The sequence below is a fragment of the Gastrolobium bilobum genome, unplaced genomic scaffold (assembly GCF_033153095.1).
Source record: "Gastrolobium bilobum isolate Gb01-03AN ecotype WA unplaced genomic scaffold, APGP_CSIRO_Gbil_v1 utg98917, whole genome shotgun sequence".
NCBI lineage: Eukaryota > Viridiplantae > Streptophyta > Magnoliopsida > Fabales > Fabaceae > Gastrolobium > Gastrolobium bilobum.
Genome location: NW_026899233.1, coordinates 36,023 through 54,848, shown reverse-complemented (window position 1 = coordinate 54,848; position 18,826 = coordinate 36,023). Strand labels below are relative to the sequence as shown.

Here is an 18,826-nt window from a genome sequence, read left to right as displayed (position 1 = left end):
TAATAATTACGCGGCGACTTTGCCATGTTTTTGTTTATTCAAAATTTCAAGTTACCTTTTGTTATCAAAAATAAAAAAATTTCAAATTACCATTTTCCCTTCTCCAAAGTCCAAACATTCATCCTAATTTATTATTTATTTATTTGAATATGTAAAATATTGTTTAGATGAACATTTGTAAATTCAAATCCAGATAACATCTATATTTGTGCTGGAAATTCATTTAATGCGACTAAAACCAACGTTTGATTTGAACAAACACTCAACCATACATACATGCTGAAAGTCTGCTTAACTTTTTTTTTTAAAATAAATTAACATTTCGGTGTCAATCTTAATCTTTTCTTAAAAAATGCGATTTAAATTATATTTCATTTTTTGATTTATTTTCTAAAAATTCTAAATTAATAAATAACAAAGAAATTTTTTTTAAGTTTTATTTACTTTTAATATTATAATTAAATTTATTTACCAAAAAAAAAATTATAATTAAATTTTAAAAGAAAAACATATACTCTATATTTTCTTTTTTGTTTACCAAACTACATTAATCAGTGTTGTTAAACCCGAACCGGACATCAATCTGGTCGGGGTACTGGGTCACTGGTCGGACCGGTTGATTCGGATATATATTTTATATATATAAATATATGTATATAAATATGAAGAATCATCATTTGGGTGCAACTTGAGAAACTTTAATTTTTTCTACTCACTGGAGTGGATGCATATGTAAAGATTTTAGAAAAAAATCTCAAATCTTGAAAAATGAACACAGTAACTCTTCTTTGTGATCAGTGTATACATATGTAAAGATTTTTTTGTTTGGATGGTGTAGCAACATATAAGTGTATAACCCAAGCTAATACCATTCATCATTTTTGCATATTTTTTAGGAATTTCTACTCTGAAGCTAAACTCCATAATGTTCTCTTAAAAGAAATCCAAGTTCATATACAAATGCATATTTCGTTCAAGTAAAGGTGCGCGAGGGATGCATGGCATTCAGCGGCTATACAACTAAAAGAGACCTTTATGTTTGAAATATTCAAAGCTCCTCATAAAGTACAAGTTTACAGTAACAACATACAGAATTATGAATTATCCAATTCTAAATGCAAGTCTCCAACAACTAAAGTAAAAGCTTACAAGGTAAGAAAGCATTCGGTAATTAAAACTTTAAAATTCACCTAGAATGCTAGAATTTTTTTTGCTCTAATAGTGATACGTTACAAAAGCTGCAAATACTTGAAAGAATGAAAAAGAGGGAGACATGAGAGACTCGAACTCACCTAGAAGTGACAAACATCAGCGGCGAAGAAGACAACTTGGGTCATGGAGCGACGCGGCGGCGAAGAAGAACACCTAGAGCAACGCAGCGATGACGAAAAAGATTAGGAATTTCGCACGGTTTAGCCTTTTAGGCTTTAGGGATTTCGTAAACTTTAGGGACTGGTTTCGTAAACAATTTTATTTTTTTCACTTATCGTGTGATTTTTCATTTTTGTAAATTTTTTTTTACTCCGACCCGGACCGGTTCACAAAACCCGGAGGGTCAATGGGACCCGGTAAAAACCCGGCGGGTCATACGGATCGTTGGGGTTGATTACTTGTCCGGTCCAAAAGCTGACCCAAACCAATCATCCAATCGGGTTAACGGAACCCGGGTCGACCCGGCCGAATTCGGCCGGGTTTAACTACACTGACATTAATTGCAAAAGAGTGAGATTAAAACAGTGACAAAGTTGTTCCTTCATAACTAAAAGCTTAGGATTTGAATTCCGAAAGAATTTGAAAGACAATAAAATGGAGAGTTATTAATTTATTTTTTAAATTCAGAAAATTATTACTAACTATTTCATGTATTTCATGAGTCGTTTTTATGTATAGAAGTATATAAAATAGAATCTTGCTAGCAAGTGTTCTACATAAACTTGCTAGCACATTAAAAAATTACAAGATAAATTACAAGATTTAACACTAAAAAATTTAGCAAAAATTTATTTTTCATTTTTAAATTCTTTGCAATTATTATAAATGCACTTGTTAATATTTATCAATGAAATATTTAAAAGAACAATATAAAATATTCTGAGAATTTACTTTATTTTTAAAAAAATATTTAGATAAGAAGAATATTTAATTATAATAAAAAACTTTCACCTCTATTTTTTTTAAAGTTTCCCCATCTATATTATATTAGTTATAGAGAAAGGATCCACTTACTACCAAAATAATTTATCACTCTTTCAACCAATTCAATCAGTGTTGAATTCCATCAGGTTATAATTTATTGGAAATTAATCACATTTATTCTGTTCACTTATTAATTAATTATTAATTCACAATAAATTATAACTGTTAGATTGACAGAAATCAACGGTTATTAAATTGATTGTAAGAGTGGTAAAAAATTTTGGTGGTAAGTATATCTTGTCCCTTAGTTATAAGCTCTTTCAAAGTAAAATAAACAAACGTAATATATAAACATATATTTATTGATTGGATATGATATTATGTCTATATTTTTTCATTAAGAAGAAAGACAAAAAATGAAAAAAAAATTAATTGAGATTTTGATGTAATTATATTGAAAAGGATTAGATAGAGTAGACATGAAAAAATGGTAAGTATCCTATTATTTTATTTATTTATACATATATAATAAATTCAATCATAAATATAGTTAGGTATAATAACTCGTTAACTAAAATTATATTTATCATCTATTTTTTCTTACAAGTATTTTCTTTATCTTTAAATCAAAAACAAATTAACATTCATAAGATAACATTTAGTAAGAGTTATTAATTTAATTTTAATTCAATAACAAGAGAATAAATAACTAGTTAACTATATATATATTTTCTCTAGAATCTGAATCTGAATATTGAATGATGCTTGCTCAAGGTGGGCCTGTGTTTAGAGGCTTTCTGGACGCTGATATTTTCAAGGAAGTAAAAACTGATTGGCAGATTTTTGAAGGAACAATCAATTAAAAAGAGACACGTGTGTGGAGCTGGTGAAGCCAACGAAGCATTTCAGTTCGGCCGTAGCTGGTGCATTGGTCGGTGGGACATTTTAGAAATCCCCATCACGCTGAATTACCATATTACCCTCAAGGTGTCGGGCGGCAAGCATCAAATTTTTCATACCTTCTTGCTAGGAAAAGAAAAATAATCACAAATTTCCAAAATAAAAATAAAAATCACTTCTAATAATTATTTTAAAAAATAATAATTACCTCAAGAGATTAGTGTCTGACTTAAAAATTACGCAGTAATTTGAGGAAGAAAAAGTATTATGATTAGCCCTAAGAAGAAAGATGTGAAGAAAGTGCCGACCCAGTTGTTGTGCACTCAAAATGGATACTTCTATTATTTTGTGGCTGTACTTCACTATGATTTTATTTTATCGGAAAAATAATAGATAAATATTGATTTATATTTATCTCATTCAACATGAGATAAATCAAATTTTTACACACATAATAATTAAAGGAGGTCTTACCTCTATTTTTTTTCTTCAATTATTTATGAATCTTTTTTATAATTTTATTTCATTAACCTAAAATAATTCATTTTCAAGAATATAAAAAATATTTCCCATAAATATTTGAACCGCTTTGTTCTTGTTTCGGAGGCTATGATGTTCTCTGACGTAAATGATCAACAAACACAATGTGCTTATGACGTCTCTTGCTGGTTTGTCAACCGCTTAACCCGTTCTTTCTTTTGTTCAGGTAAAATATTACTTCCAGGGGTGTTTGGTAGAGAAGATATTTTTTTTTACTAGGTAAATACAATTATTAGTAATATGGCAGAAAAATAAGTTTGGTAGGAAAGTTAAAAAAAATTGTTTTGTTGGTCAAAATTTTACAGGAAAATTGGGTTAAATTTTGTGAGTCTTTATTTGGTCGAAAGTGAAATAATGATGGATAAATGTGTTGATATACCGAAAATAACCCTTGATATTTCAGAAATGTAGACATGTGTACTTAGAAGAGGGTAATATGGTAACACTCTTCATTCACCGTTTTTGCAATTTAGCTAGTTTTCTAAGAATACCACATTCAAAGTGGAAAAGTTCTTCCATGATTTGCTTTTGGTTTTGCACATGTTTGGCAAAGGATGGGGAAAAGAGAAGCATAGCTAAATTTTTTTAATATTTTTACCAAACAAAGCAATCATAGAATACCAATTCAAGATGGAGAACCAAATGAAAAGCTTGAACCAAATGCCCCCTAATGATTCCACTCTTTTTTAAAAAAAAAAAAAAAAAATCTATTTTTTAGTTTTCATTAAAACATGACGAATTCATTTTTTAGAAAAACAAAAAAAGTCTTGAATGATACTCCCTCTTCTTTATTTTTGTGTTATAGGTGTCTTTGAATGTATTACCTTGATACATTTATGAAAGACGTTTAATTTTATTCTGCTACTATCAAAATGACAGACACAACAAGTATGCAAGGGATATATCTCCGTTGCTAACACAGATTGGATAAAATGAGAATACAACCTCAATTTGATTTTTACCAACAAATTTTTTAAAAGGAATGAGAAATTTTAATTATAATTAAATTCCGATTTAGAATTAATTTAATTTTAGAAATCCCCATCATGCTGAATTACTATATTACCCTCAAGGAATCAGATGGTAAGCATCAAATTTTCGATACCTACCAACTTACTAGGAAAAGAAAAATTATCACAAATTTTCAAAAAAATAAAAATAATTCTAATAATTATTTTTTTTAAAAAAATCATTATTATCTCGAGATTATTAGTGCCTCACTTAAAAATTACGCTGTAATTTGAGGAAGAAAAAGTATTATGATCAGATATTAAGAAGAAAGATGTGAAGAAAGTGCAGACCCAGTTGTTCGGCACCCAAAATGAATACTTGTATTATTTTGTGGCTGTACTTCTATGATATTATTCGCAAAAATGATAGATAAATATTTGAACTGCTTTGTTCTTGTTTATGAGGATGTGGTGTTCTCTGACGTAAATGATCAACAAACAAAGTGTGCTTATGACGTCTCATGCTTGTTGGTCAACCACTTAACCTGTTCTTTCTTTTGTTCAGGTAAAATATTACCTTAATGATTCTACTTCTTCTTCTTTTTTTTATAAAAACAATTCGATTTTTTAGTTTTCATTAACAAAAAAGTCTTGAATGATAACAAAAAAGTCTTGAATGATACTCCCCCGTCTTTGTTTTCGTTTTGTGGGTGTCTTTGAATGTATTACCTTGATACATTTATGAAAGACGTCTAATTTTATTATGCTACTATCAAAATGTCACTACAAATATCCAATGCATATATCTTAGTTGCTAATGAGTTGAATAAAGAAAAAATCCGAGTTCGATTCTCACTAAAACAGGGCTGATATAGCCTCTGTCCAAAAAGTAATTGAATAAGTAATTGATTATTGTCGGGCGAAAAAGAATTTTTAGTTACTTTCTTGAAATTTGAGAGAATAATCAATTACTTTTCGGACAATAATCAGTTACTCTCCGTAAAATAATCGAGTACCTATGTGGTATTTTGTTATAGTTTGGATTTTAAATGATTACCCTACTCCATGAGGCAGAAGTCCACTTTTAAATTAATTATGGTGCCTAAATTAATACTATAGGACATAGGGATAGTTGAATGAACAACTTCTCCATGATATGAGGTGTTTATTCTTGTTAACAATGAGCTGGCAGGTGGGGTGAGAGCATGTGTCCGATCCTTCCAGTACCATATTTGGAAGGAATTTAAAGTTTTAATCCTGAACCCGTCTCGATCAGGCTAGGATTGCCTCCTATGGATGATACTTATGATTTACCCAAAAAAAATTTGGAATTAGTTGCTAACTTACCATTTTCATTATATTATTTCTCTCAATATTGTAGGACTGAAATTTTTATTTTTTACAATTTAGAATAAATTTTAGAAAACAATCAAAGTTGGATGAAAAAAAACAATATAGATTATAAATTTTGTATCTCTACAATGATTTCTTCTATAAGGGTAAAATGGATAGATTAATTTAATTTTTAACAGAATTAGAAGGTGGACTGGGAGAAAACTTTTGGTACACTTGGTTTATGTCACAGATTCCAATTGATGACTCACCAGCTATAACTTTGCTTAAAGATGTCTTTTTCCCTATCAACCCACGCTTATCCTCTATCGTGGTACTACTTTTGCATTTTATCTAAAACTATCAAAAAATTTCATAAAGCTACTTGACAGTTCATCATATTGACCATTTCTTAATTTATATTATTCAATTGAGTGTTTTACCACCAATCAGAGACATTTGTTATCAATATGCTAAGGAAGAAAAGTGAAAGTTGTAAAATTAGAAGAGGAAGTTATCAACTATTTATTGAATTATTGAAAGCAACAATCTTGCTGGATGACGATGGTGGGTGTGAAAAAGTGGAAAGGTGAGAGTGAAAAATTGGGGAGAGTTTAAGGGAAGGGGAACATCGAAGGAAAAAAGTGAAAATAAAATTTTGGAAGAAAATTTAGGTCACGTGATCATTAACTCAAAATGCATCGTAGCTGTTAGATAAGAATTAAATTAAAATGTCTATTTTATCCTTGTAAAAAGAACCATGGTATAGATAAGAATTTTAAACTACAATACTATTTTTGTCTTCCAGTTCAGATTTTTTTAAAAAATGTATACCAAATTATCAAAAAAAAAATTCTTCCCAACAACATTGAGAGAAAAATTACATTGAAAACATTTTCCAGAAATTCTACCAAAAAACGCTCTGCTAGGGTTTCCACCGTCCATGGCGTCTACGGACAATATTGCGCCATCAATGGAAGAGACAGACAATCTCCAGCGGTCAACTCGGAAGAAAAAGCGAGGGGAAGGAGAATTCAGTCATGAAGAAACTATGAAAACAAGAGACGAGGACTGGATGCATGAAAACATGTCGTTTAAAGAGATGCTTATGCGAAGCAATGGAGAATGGCCACCAGCGGATGATGTGGACCGGGCAGATGAGGAGAATGTCAAAGAAACTCCAGAGGGAGAAAAGCCACAAAGAGGGCCAGAGGTTACTTGTCAAGTGGATGGCGATGGTAGGACTAATTTTCTAATGTCTAACGAATTCAAGCGCTGAGTTTGGAAGCTATGGCATCAATTCGTATATGTAAAATTATTGGGGGAAAAACTTTATATTGCCTTCATGAAGAAAAAACTGGAAAGCATGTGGGCTAGGGAGGGACAACTGTTGATTACAGCTGTGGAGAATGGTTTCTTTTTGGTGAGGTTCTCGGCAAAGAAAGATATGGATCATGCATTAACAGCTGAGCCATGGGTGATAATGGATCACTACTTAGTAATTCGAAGTTGGGAACCAGATTTTCATCCATACCAAGTAGCAATCAGTAAAATAATGGCTTAGGTACGACTTCCACAATTTCCTATTGAATATGTTAAAACGGAGCTGGTGAAGCAGGTTGGTAATTGGATAGGAAAGTTCATCAAGCTTGATGCTGCTACTACTTCGCTGGCTAGAGGAAGATTTGCAAGGTTATGTGTGGAATTGGATCTAGGAAAGTCGCTTCAGTCAGAATACAAGATTGAAGGAAAATTAAAGCAAATAGAATACGAAGGATTACATATAGTTTTCTATTCATGTGGTCAATATGGCCATAGGGTCGAAAACTGCCCCAATAACTGTCGATCAGATTCAAATGCAGGTGAAAAAGATAAGGAGGAACAAGATTTTCATGAGAAGGAAAAAGTACTAGAGTTAATCAACACCAGGAGTCAGAAGGGAAGTACGGCCCCTGGGTGCTTATGAATAGGCAAAGAGGATTCAGGAAAATACAGAGCATTAAGGGAAATGATCATAGAGGTAAGGAGAACAGAGTCCAGAAAAATGCAGGGAACAAATCTTCGAATTTTGAAGTGTTAAGCATCGTGGAACCAGATGATGAAGAATTGGGCAAAGTAGTAATGGTCAGTGAAACTCAGTTGGAGCATGACAAGGAAAAGGGTGTGACTGTACAAGCAAGAGGAAAAGGGAGTCAAAATGAGGGACCAAAGCTCGTTGAAACATCTACAGCTTACAAACTAGTCTGGAAGAACATTCAGGATACAGATGCCTATAATACAGTGGAGAAGGTGGACAATGTAAAAATCTTAAAGGCCAATACGAAGAAAATTCCTACTAAGTTAAGCCATGGTGATGGTAACAAGGGGGATAGAATGGTTGTTGATCAAACAGAGGAGCTAATCAGTAACAAAAACAAATATCAGAACACTCTTGAGCTGCCTTTAATCCAAAACAACAATTCAGAAAAAGAATTGGAGTTGATCCATTCCACTGACCACCAGATGAAGGACATGGATGTTATTCTTAACCCAAAGCCACCGGATCAAGGCTTAAATATTGATAGGAAGGGGGCTAGTAGCAACAGTGCAAGTCAGAGCATTAGTCATGAAGACCAGAAGTTGGAGAAGCACGATAGAAGTCAAAATGCACAAGAGGTGGCTAACGACATGCCAATGATGGAGCAGCAGGTACTCCTATATCCTGCTAAACCCAAATCTAGTTTTTAATGACTGTACTCTTTTGGAATTGTAGAGGGGAAGCCAAAAAAGAGTTGGGTCGTTTACTTAATTCACTAGTGGTTAAGCATAGGTTGCAAATGGTGGTGCTTTTGGAACCTAGAACTCAAAGTAAAAGCTATGTATCACTTATGAAGAAGATAAAGTTTGATAAATACTGGGTTGAAGAAGCTAATGGGTTTTCAGGGGGAATTCGGATTTTATGGTCTTCTGCTTGGGGAAATGTGGATGTCCGAAACCAAACAAACCAAATGATTCATATGAACATCTCTTTAAGTTCTAATCAATCCTTTCTGTGTACGGCTATTTATGGAAGCCCAAGAGAAGTTGAAAGAAATACTCTGTGGGATGATCTGAAGAATCTAAGTAGAAGTATTCAGGAACCATGGCTAGTAGGAGGAGACTTTAATGAAATTGCAACTGTGCAGGAGAAAATTGGGGGTTCTGCTCCTAATCTATCCAAATGTGATTTGTTTGCTTCTGTTTTGGAAGATTGTAATCTTGGAGACCTGGCTTTTCTGGACCTTTATTCACGTGGCAGGGCCCCAAATGGGGAAATCAGAGAAGGGTGTATAAGAGACTTTATAGAGTGGTTGCAAACCTACAATGGCGTTTGATGTTTGACAATGCCTAGGTTTGTCATCTACCTAGAACCTTATCTGATCATAGTCCTATCTGTGTAAATATCAATATCAACTGCAATCCAGGAGGAAAAAAAACCTTTTAGGTTCCTTGCAGCCTGGCAGGAATATAATGATTTTTTAAACCTCATGGATGCACATTGGGATAACAGTTTTGATATTCCTTACATGCTTCAACGACTAATTCCAAAAATCAGAAATTGGAATCGGCAGGTCTTTGGTGATATTTCTAAAAAGAAGGAGAATCTCTCAAAGAAGATTGCTAGAATTCAACAGCAAAGAGTGCATAGGGATTCTCCCTATCTCAAAATTGAAGAGCATAATGTACAGAGACAGCTGCAAGTGGTCCTTGAAGAGGAGGAATTATTATGGTTCCAGAAATCTAGTCATAAGTGGATAGTTGATGGGGACCGTAATACTAGGTTCTATCATCTAAACATTATTATTAGAAGGAACATAAACAGGATTACAAGGTTGAAGAATGAGTCTAATCAGTGGGTTTCAGATGTGAATGGGATTATTGACCTGATTCATAGGTTCTATAAAGATTTGTTCACTGAAGATAATGTTAATAGGAGGTGGCTAGAGTCATCCAACTGGTGGCCAGGTCTGTCTACACTTGAAAAAAATTGCATGGCCAAAGACCCTAGTTATGAGGAAATTAGACAGTGTGTATTTGATATGCAGCCTCATAAAGCTCCAGGCATTGATGGATTCCCTGCTTTATTTTTTCAACGTAACTGGAACAGCATGAAGAATCAGGTAGTTACTCTTATCCAACAATTGTGGAAAAATCCAGGTCTGATTGCTTCTATAAATACCACATTGTTGGTTCTTATTCCTAAGGTTCAGGGTGCAACTCATATCAAACAGTTCAGGCCTATTTCTCTCTGTTCTGTTTTGTATAAGGTGTTGTCTAAGCTTGTGGTTCAGAGACTGAAACTGACACTGGAGAAATTAATCTCACCTGCTCAAGCAAGTTTTGTCCCAAAAAGGCACATTCAGGATAATATAGTAATTGTACAAGAGCTGGTCCATAGTATGCACAGAATGAGGGGTAGGAAAGCGTTCATGGCAGTAAAAATAGATCTGGATAAGGCATATGATAGATTAAATTGGAACTTTATTCACCAGATTCTTCAGGAAGTGCAACTCCCAAATAATCTGGTTGATGTTATTATGGCTTCTGTCCGGTCTCCTACAATTAATATCTTGTGGAATGGTGGAATGACTCACGAAATTCTTCCTTCTAGGGGTATTCGGCAAGGTGACCCTCTGTCTCCATATTTATTTGTCCTAGGAATGGAGAAACTTACTCATATCATTAATATTGCTGTTAGTGGAAACCTCTGGAAACCTATAAGGGCTGGTAGTAGTGGGCCTCCAATATCCCACACTATGTTTGCAGATGATCTGGTGCTTTTTGCGGGGGCAAGTGAGGAACAGATTCATATCATGCTGAAATGTCTAAATCTGTTTGAACAAGTCTCGGGGCAGAAAATTAGTGGCCAGAAAAGTAGCATTTATTTCTCTAAAAACACTGATGAAGGAAGTGCTATCCGTATTGCTGAAATAAGTGATTTTAAAAGAGTAACAAATATAGGCAGATATTTGGGAGCTTGGATAAAGCATGGAAGGAGTACAAAGGACCATTATGGGGCTATTCTAGATAGAATGCGTCAAAGACTATCAGGATGGCAGGAAAAGTGTTTATCACAAGCAGGAAGAGTTACTTTGACTCAATCTGTGCTGGCTACCATTCCTTCTTTCCAAATGCAATGTGGAAAGCTGCCGGTTGGTATTTGTAATGAAATGGAGAAAATGCAGAGACAATTTATTTAGGGTGATACAGAGGATCATAAGAAGCTTCATCTTATTAGCTGGAATACAGTAACCAAGCCCAGAGTCAAGGAGGATTGGGTCTAAGAAATATAGCTGATTTTAATGATGCTTTTTTAGCTAAAATTGCTTGGAATATTTATTCTAATCCGCAAGATTTGAGGGTGCAACTTCTGAAGGATAAATATGCTCCTCATCGTACAGGTACTGATATCTTTTCTTATAAAAATAGTGACTCTTCATTTTGGAAACATATTTGTTTAGCTTGGAGAAAAATGGATGTACACTCTTATTGGGAGATAGCTAATGGTCGAACAGTAAAGTTCTGGCAGCAAAAATGGGCTGACAGAAATGCAAGGCTGATTGATAAAATAACTCAGCCCATTCCATGGGAGGAAGCTGGAAAAATGGTTGCTGATTATGTCAATGATGCTGGAGAATGGGATAGAGAAAGGCTGTCTAGGTGGCTCCCTGTGGCTGATATTGAAATTATTAGAAGTCATCTCCCTCCCCATCCCCTTGATGGCGTTGACCATCTGAAATGGAATATTGCTAGTGGTAATGGTATCTCGGTGAAAGGTATATATGGGTTGCTCACAAAGCAAACAGAAATGGAATCAACAAGATCTGACATTTGGAAGTTAATTTGGAGCTGGAAAGGTCCTCATAGGATCCAATTTTTCTGGTGGATAGTAGCTCATGGGAGACTGACCACAAAGAAAAGATTGGCCTATATGTAGATGGGGGATCCTTTGTGTGCCTTATGCAATACTGCTGAAGAGTCCTGGATTCATGCCTTACGTGATTGTCCTTGTGTCCATAATCTGTGGATTAATTTAGGAGCTGAAAATTTTTGTCACGATTTTTTTGTGATGGAAGGTTCCGATTGGATTAGTTCCAATCTACGCACAGTTACTATTGTTAATAATGTTGTACCTTGGAACTCCATATTTGCTGTTACGGCTTGGCTATGTTGGAAGTGGAGAAATGATAAGTTGCATGGGGGGCTAAATTCACAATATGCATACAATCACAACTTCATTGTAAATCGGGCAAAGGAATTCTAGACTGTTGCACATAGGAAGACTCTGGGAACGCCAATTGCAAGAAGAATTCCGATTTCAATTTGTTGGAATTTTTCGGAAGATGATTGGGTCAAAATTAATACAGATGGGGCTGCTAAGGGGAATCCTGGAGTGGCAGCTTGTGGGGGTCTGATAAGAGATAATACTGGTAAGTGGCTCACTGGTTTTTCATATAGAGTGGGTTTTTGTAGTGCTATCCAACCAAAATTGTGGGGTATTTTCAAGGGAATACAATTGGCTTGGGAAGGAGGTTGGAAAAAAGTAATTATTGAAAGTGACTCGGCAACAGCAGTCACTTGGCTTACTAATTCAAGTGAGCCAGCCTGTGAGCATCATTTGGTGTCTCGTATACGGGCTTGGATGAACAGGGAATGGTCAGTAAAGGTGAAACATACGTATAGAGAGGGTAATTGTTGTGCTGATTGGCTTTCAAATTTACCTCTGGCTAATCAGGATCTTGAAGATTTTTGTGTTTTTCTGTCCCCTCCTTCTGGGATTTTATTATTGTATTTAGCTGATTTAGGGGGTACCAGTAGTACTCGTTGTATTTCTGTTTCTTAGCCTGTTTGGGGTTTTCTTTGCCCAAATGGGATACCAAAAAAAAATTTACATTGAAAACTGTAAGTTAGCAACTAATTTCGATATTTCAATAAGACTATTTTCACAACATTGTTAGAAAGAATGAACACTTACAACTATTATTTTTCTTCTTACAAATTTATAAATCTTTAATAAAATTGGATTTTATTTTGTTAACAATTATTGTTAACAAGAGTTCAATTTAATTCATGTTATTTGTATTTTAACTCAATTGGCTACTCATTTAACTCAATTTGACATAATAAGGAGCCTATTGAACCCTTTTTATTTTAACTTATTGACTCCTCATTTATTTGAATTTTCTAGATTCTCATGTTTTATTCATGGTCAATTCGGCTTTTTATTTGTACATATTTGCTCATAGCTTGAGCGTAATACAGGTGAGTATTGTATGTCAATAGACCAATCTACTCCTTAATATATTACTATTTTTTCCAATAACTTTTTTGTTTATTATCTATCTCCGACTCTCTCTTTTTCATTTTAATTTTTGAACTCGGAATAAAAATAAATTACATATAAATTGATTACTTAAATAATCTTTAATTTTATTTATTAAATTTAAGATGGTAATATATTTATCAAACTCAAGTGATGTTAGTTTTATTAAAATTATATAAAATTTGTAAGAAGAAAAATAATAGTGCTAAGCGTTCATTCTTGTTAACAATGAGCTGAGCAAATGGTGTGAGACCATGTGTCCGATCCTCCCAGTACCATGTTTGGGAGGAATTTAAAGTTTTGATCCTGAACCCGCCCCGAATAAGATTGCCTCCTGCGGAAGAAACTTATTATAAGAACCCGCACCGCTAAATTAGGAATTTAAATGATTTAATTATGAAATTAGAAAATAATTTAATAATTGATGTAGAATAATTATGAGAAGACCCAAATAATTATTGTAAGGGCTTAATAACGTTGCAAGTCGTTTTTCTGATGAAAAGTGCAGATATCGGTTCTGCTTCACGGTATAAGTGTGTACCGATAAAGTTTCCCAAAAAATTATAATAAGTACATAACGATTCCTAGAATAATATTTAAGTCAAGAATATCAAGTTTGAAGTCATAATAATGAGTATTGGTGCCAGAACTAATACCGGCGACGTGAAAACTCGTACCAAAAAAGTGTTGCGAAAAACTATAATAAAAATATGCAAAATTCTAGAAAAATAGCTAGGTTCAGAATATGAAGTTTGAGATTAAAATGATAAGCGTAACTATTAGTGCTAATACAAACGGGTTAAACTTAAGTGGACTATAAATACAAGGGCACACATTTCTAGGTCAGAATTTTCACACTTCCTACGTGGGTTTTTTGATCCTCTTGGCTCCCTCTCCATCTTACTCCATAGCCTTCTTCTTCATGAAACTCAACCAAGGAATCATCTTTCTTCATTGTTCATTCACCAAAACACCATATCTTGGTGTGTGCTAGCATTGTGTGGTTGAAAGGCTAGTGATTTCTGATTTGTAGCTCTAGTTTGGGAGGGTGTGGGTGCTGACTTCTTGTGTTTGTGTGGAGGGAGTCATTTTCTTAGCATTTGTGACTTCAAGAAGCCACCTTTGAAGGAAAAGGGCCAAGCTTGGTGATCATTTTCGTGGCCTCACTTGTGTAGCATATTTGGATGGTATAGAAGCCACTAAATCACTGCCATTTTCTGAGTTCTTGAGCCCATAGGTATACCATGATCATTTCTTTTTAAATTTCATGAATTTAGCTTGTTTTGAGTCTTTTAAAAAGGAAAACTTTGATGATTCAAGTAAAAGATTATTAATTTAAGTGTAATATGGTAGTTTGAACTTCTATTTGTGAGTAAATCGAAGGTGGAAACCTTGGGAGGCCATTAGAGCTTGAATTATGCAGAAAATCTGCGTTTTCATGTTTCTACACAGGTGGTAATTGATTACCTTTGAGTGGTAATCAATTACCATGAAGGGTGTGTTTGGTACAAGAGAAATTTGTTTGTGTCCGAGAATCATGATATCCAGTAATATACAAATAAATCTAATTTACCGGGAATGATATAAAAAAGTTGTTTGGTAGACGTAAATATTACCGGGAATATTTAGTAATTTTACTGAGTATATGTTTGGTTGAGAGTAAAATATTACTGGTAATATATGTTGATTTTACAAAACTAACCTTAACTTTTCAATGACACCAGACCTACTAATTTGATGTGTGTTGGGGGTATTATTGTCTCAAAAATATGTTATCTACTTTCCCTTCCCTCAGTAATTGATGAGTCTCCAATTTACTATGTTTTAAGGGTCAATATGAGCATGATATTGAATTAAAAGTAATTAAAAGTTATGATAATTATAATTAAATTGTTATTTTATTCTCAATAATATTCTCATAAGATTTTTGATATTTTGCAGTAATTTCAGCTCAATAAAGAGATAATTGGAGATATCAAATAGAGTTGTTTTGGATTTCTGAATCATTGAATATTTTTATCAAATCTTCCTTTGAATATTTTTAAGAAAAGTTTTTTATTAAATTAAAAAGAGGAAGATTTGAAGGATTTGATCAAAGATATGATTAAAGATTATAGTGAAGATTCCATTAAAGATATGATCAGGATTTCTAAGCAAGGCATAAACTCTATAAATAAAGACCCAGACCTCAGAGACAAACATTCTTTGGCTGGAGAGAATTCTTGGATGCTCACGCTGGAGATCAGGATTCTGACGATGTTGAAGACCGGAGATCATTGATTCTTATTCTTCTTCTTCTCCTTCTTCTTTATTGCTTTTATGAATTCTTTTTATTTTAATTTGTTTAAGCCAGCTATGTCTGGCTAGTTTGTTTTTGTAGTTGGGATCATGGACCCAATGTGAATCCTTTATAATTTCTGTATTGATATTTTATAAGTTAATTAGTTAGTTTGTTTTATTCTACCTGGTTTAATTTTTCATATCCTGTTTAGAACTGATCACTCTAAATTATACGGCTTTGAGGGTTAGGACTCACAACAATAGACATATTGGGGTTTTAGTCTGGACAATGGTAGAATAACAATTTGTGTATGATCTAGACATAGGCTTACATAAATTGCAGACTCATAATTCATTTGCTTAATGCTTAAATCAAGAGGAATTACTAAGACATTAGAATTCTAATTGGGTTAAAGGGTTGAAATCACAAAGACATTAGGGTTCAACTATTTTATAGGAAAATAATGAATTGTCTGAGCAAACCAATTAATTAATTATAAAATACAATATAGGAATATAAGGGAGGATCGGAGGTGCAGTGCATCCTAGCTACATCCTTTTTATAATTTTTCACAACTCTCATAAATTCTTGATATTTCTTGGTCTCTTCTTGCATGTTTTTAATATTATTGTTTTTAATTTTTTGTTTTTAATTTACATCAACCAATTTCAAATACTTTCTCAAACCAAACCAATTTTATTTTCCAACTTAAGGGGAATAGTTAAACTAGTACTTGGTGCATTAATCCTCGTGGGAACGATACTCTACTTATCACTTTATTACTTGAAACGAACGGTATACTTGCCGATTTCGCAACAGTAATCATGAAAACAGCCTAATTTTTGGTAATCCAAACAGTAATTTTTCTTTGTAAAATGCTTTATCGGTAAAGCTCGGATACCCGAGAATTGATTTTTGATACTTCTACCAAACATGAGAGTCGATGTTTACCAAAGAAGGTTTACCGGTAATCCTTGTGATACCCTTATACCAAACCCCCACCGAAGGGTAATCGGTTACCCCCTGGATGGTAATCGATTACCTAATGCAAATGTGACAGCAATGACCTAGTTTAGTAAAATTACGATATCTCGAGCTACAGAGCTCCAAATTGAGTGAGGTTTGGACCTATGTGAAGATAACACATAGACATACAACTCTATAAAATTTCATAGTCATTGAATAAGTGAATTGGTCTAAGTATTAGTTTGAAGTCGAAACTTGGTTGCTAAAAATTCAGTTTGCAGCAGTCACTTTGCGAAAAACATAACCAGAGTTACACAACTCGATTGAGACATAAAGTATATCATTGGAAACCTTAAGATGTCTAGTTTAACATAGTAAAATCTTAGAATATTTTGTAGAGAGATGAAATTGCAGTCTTGAAAATGGTAAAGACAGTTTAGTGTTTGTGGCTTCGGAAAGAGCCCGCAGTACGCGAAACGATAAAGAAATAATGTTTGTTTTAAATCTAAAGAGCTATGATATGTTTACTGATAGTATGAAAGTTATGAAAACAGATCTGTGACCTTGCTGGACACTGTTATTACTTGTGACCCTTTGGACCCTGAGTCGTGAGGGGGGTTTAGCTTGCGAGGTAAGCTTCTGGTCCTCGAATTGATCTGTTGCTTGTTCCACCGACCTCCATGGGAGGGTGGTTTATATGCATGGTATGATTTTATGAAAATGATATATGCATTGATATATGCCTGAGATATGTGAATATGTCTGTTGATTTCTTACACGATCAGGCTGCGACCCTGGGGTGTAAGGCAGTTCCGTTACTATAATGCGCTTTTAGTGAAACATGAAATGGGTGACCAATAATGTCCAGTTTTGAAATCAACTCCTAACTTCAACCCAGGAATCAGGGTGTCAGTGGGATAATAAAATCTTCGACACAAAGCATTCCTTGTGGACCCATCGGGGTGAAGTAATTGAAGGACAAAGTTTATTGTATCCAACAATGTGGCCACAGTGTTGTTGGCTGGTTGAGGTGAAGAGTACAACATTATTGCTTTCACATCTTTGGATTCAATTTTTAGTACGTCAGAGTGATCCAGCAATAAAACTGCAGAAATCAAGCCAACAGGTTGATACATATTAGCTGACCATACTAGTGCCCAATCGTCGTTTCCTTGTGCATGTATGAACAAGTAAGCGTGGTTCTGATGATTTACACGGCTAAACCTCATGCAATATTTAACATTTTCAGAACTTAGGTTAGTTGTGGCATTCAGTGTATCTTCTGCCTTCAAGCAATGATTTGAAGCTTTAACAAGGACAGTAGTCCAAAACACTCAAAAATATGTGAAAAAAAACACTTGTTTAGAATAAACCATCTTGTTGAGGAATATGAGAGGTGAGATGTGAGACTCTGTCCGTAGAAGAGAGAATGTGAGAGGTGAGACTCTATTTGTAGAAGAGAGAATGTGAGAGGTTCTGTAGAAGAGCGAATGTAAGAGGTCGAAGAGAGAATTTGAGAGCTTTTATGGAAGAGAGAATGTGAGAGGTGGACTAAAGAATGTACGAGGTTTAGCATATTATATAAGAATAATTTGATTATCACTTTTTATGGGAGATGGTCTATGATTTGAGGCTTTAACAAGGATAGTAGTACAAAACACCCAAAAATATGTGGAAAAAAGCACTTGTTTAGAATAGACCATCTTGTCGAGGAATGTGAGAGGTGAGAGTCTGTTTGTAGAAGAGAGAATGTGAGAGGTGGAAGAAAAAAAGTGAGAGGTTCTGTAGAAGAGAGAATGTGAGAGTGGGAATAAAGAATGTAAAAGGATGCTATAAGAATAAATTGATTGTCATTTTTGTGTCAAGATGGTCTATGATTTGAGGCTTTAACAAGGATAGTAATCCAAAACACCCAAAAATATGTGAAAAAAAAGCAATTGTTTAGAATAGACCATCTTGTTGAGGAATGTGAGAGGTGAGACTCTGTCCGTAGAAGAGAGAATGTGAGAGGTGAGACTCTATTTGTAGAAGAGAGAATGTGAGAGGTTGAAGAGAGAATGTGAGAGGTTTTGTAGGAGAGAGAATGTGAGGGGTGGAATAAAGAATGTAAGAGGTTTAACATATTATATAAGAATAATTTGATTGTCATTTTTGTACGGGTCACTTTGCAAATGGCTCTATACTTAAAAAATCAAAACCAAATACATAAAAATTTGTTTATGAAATACCCATAAGAGGAAGTAAATTTATTATTTCTTTCATTGTTACAAAATGTCACCAACTTTGTAGGTGGGACATCCCAGTCTAATCCAAAGCCTCTGATAGGCGTATTACAATAACAGGTTGATATTGTGGGGTATGAGATATATATCACTAGAT

The 18,826-nt window shown here is 33.9% G+C and overlaps 1 protein-coding gene across 1 annotated transcript; it reads left to right on the top strand.

The window, feature by feature from the left end:
* Positions 1-8,584: 8,584 nt before the first annotated feature.
* On the top strand, positions 8,585-9,211 carry LOC133288691 (uncharacterized). The gene has a single exon (XM_061486505.1). It carries the CDS (start codon positions 8,585-8,587, stop codon positions 9,209-9,211), a length of 627 nt encoding a protein of 208 aa, XP_061342489.1.
* The last annotated feature ends 9,615 nt before the right edge of the window (positions 9,212-18,826 follow it).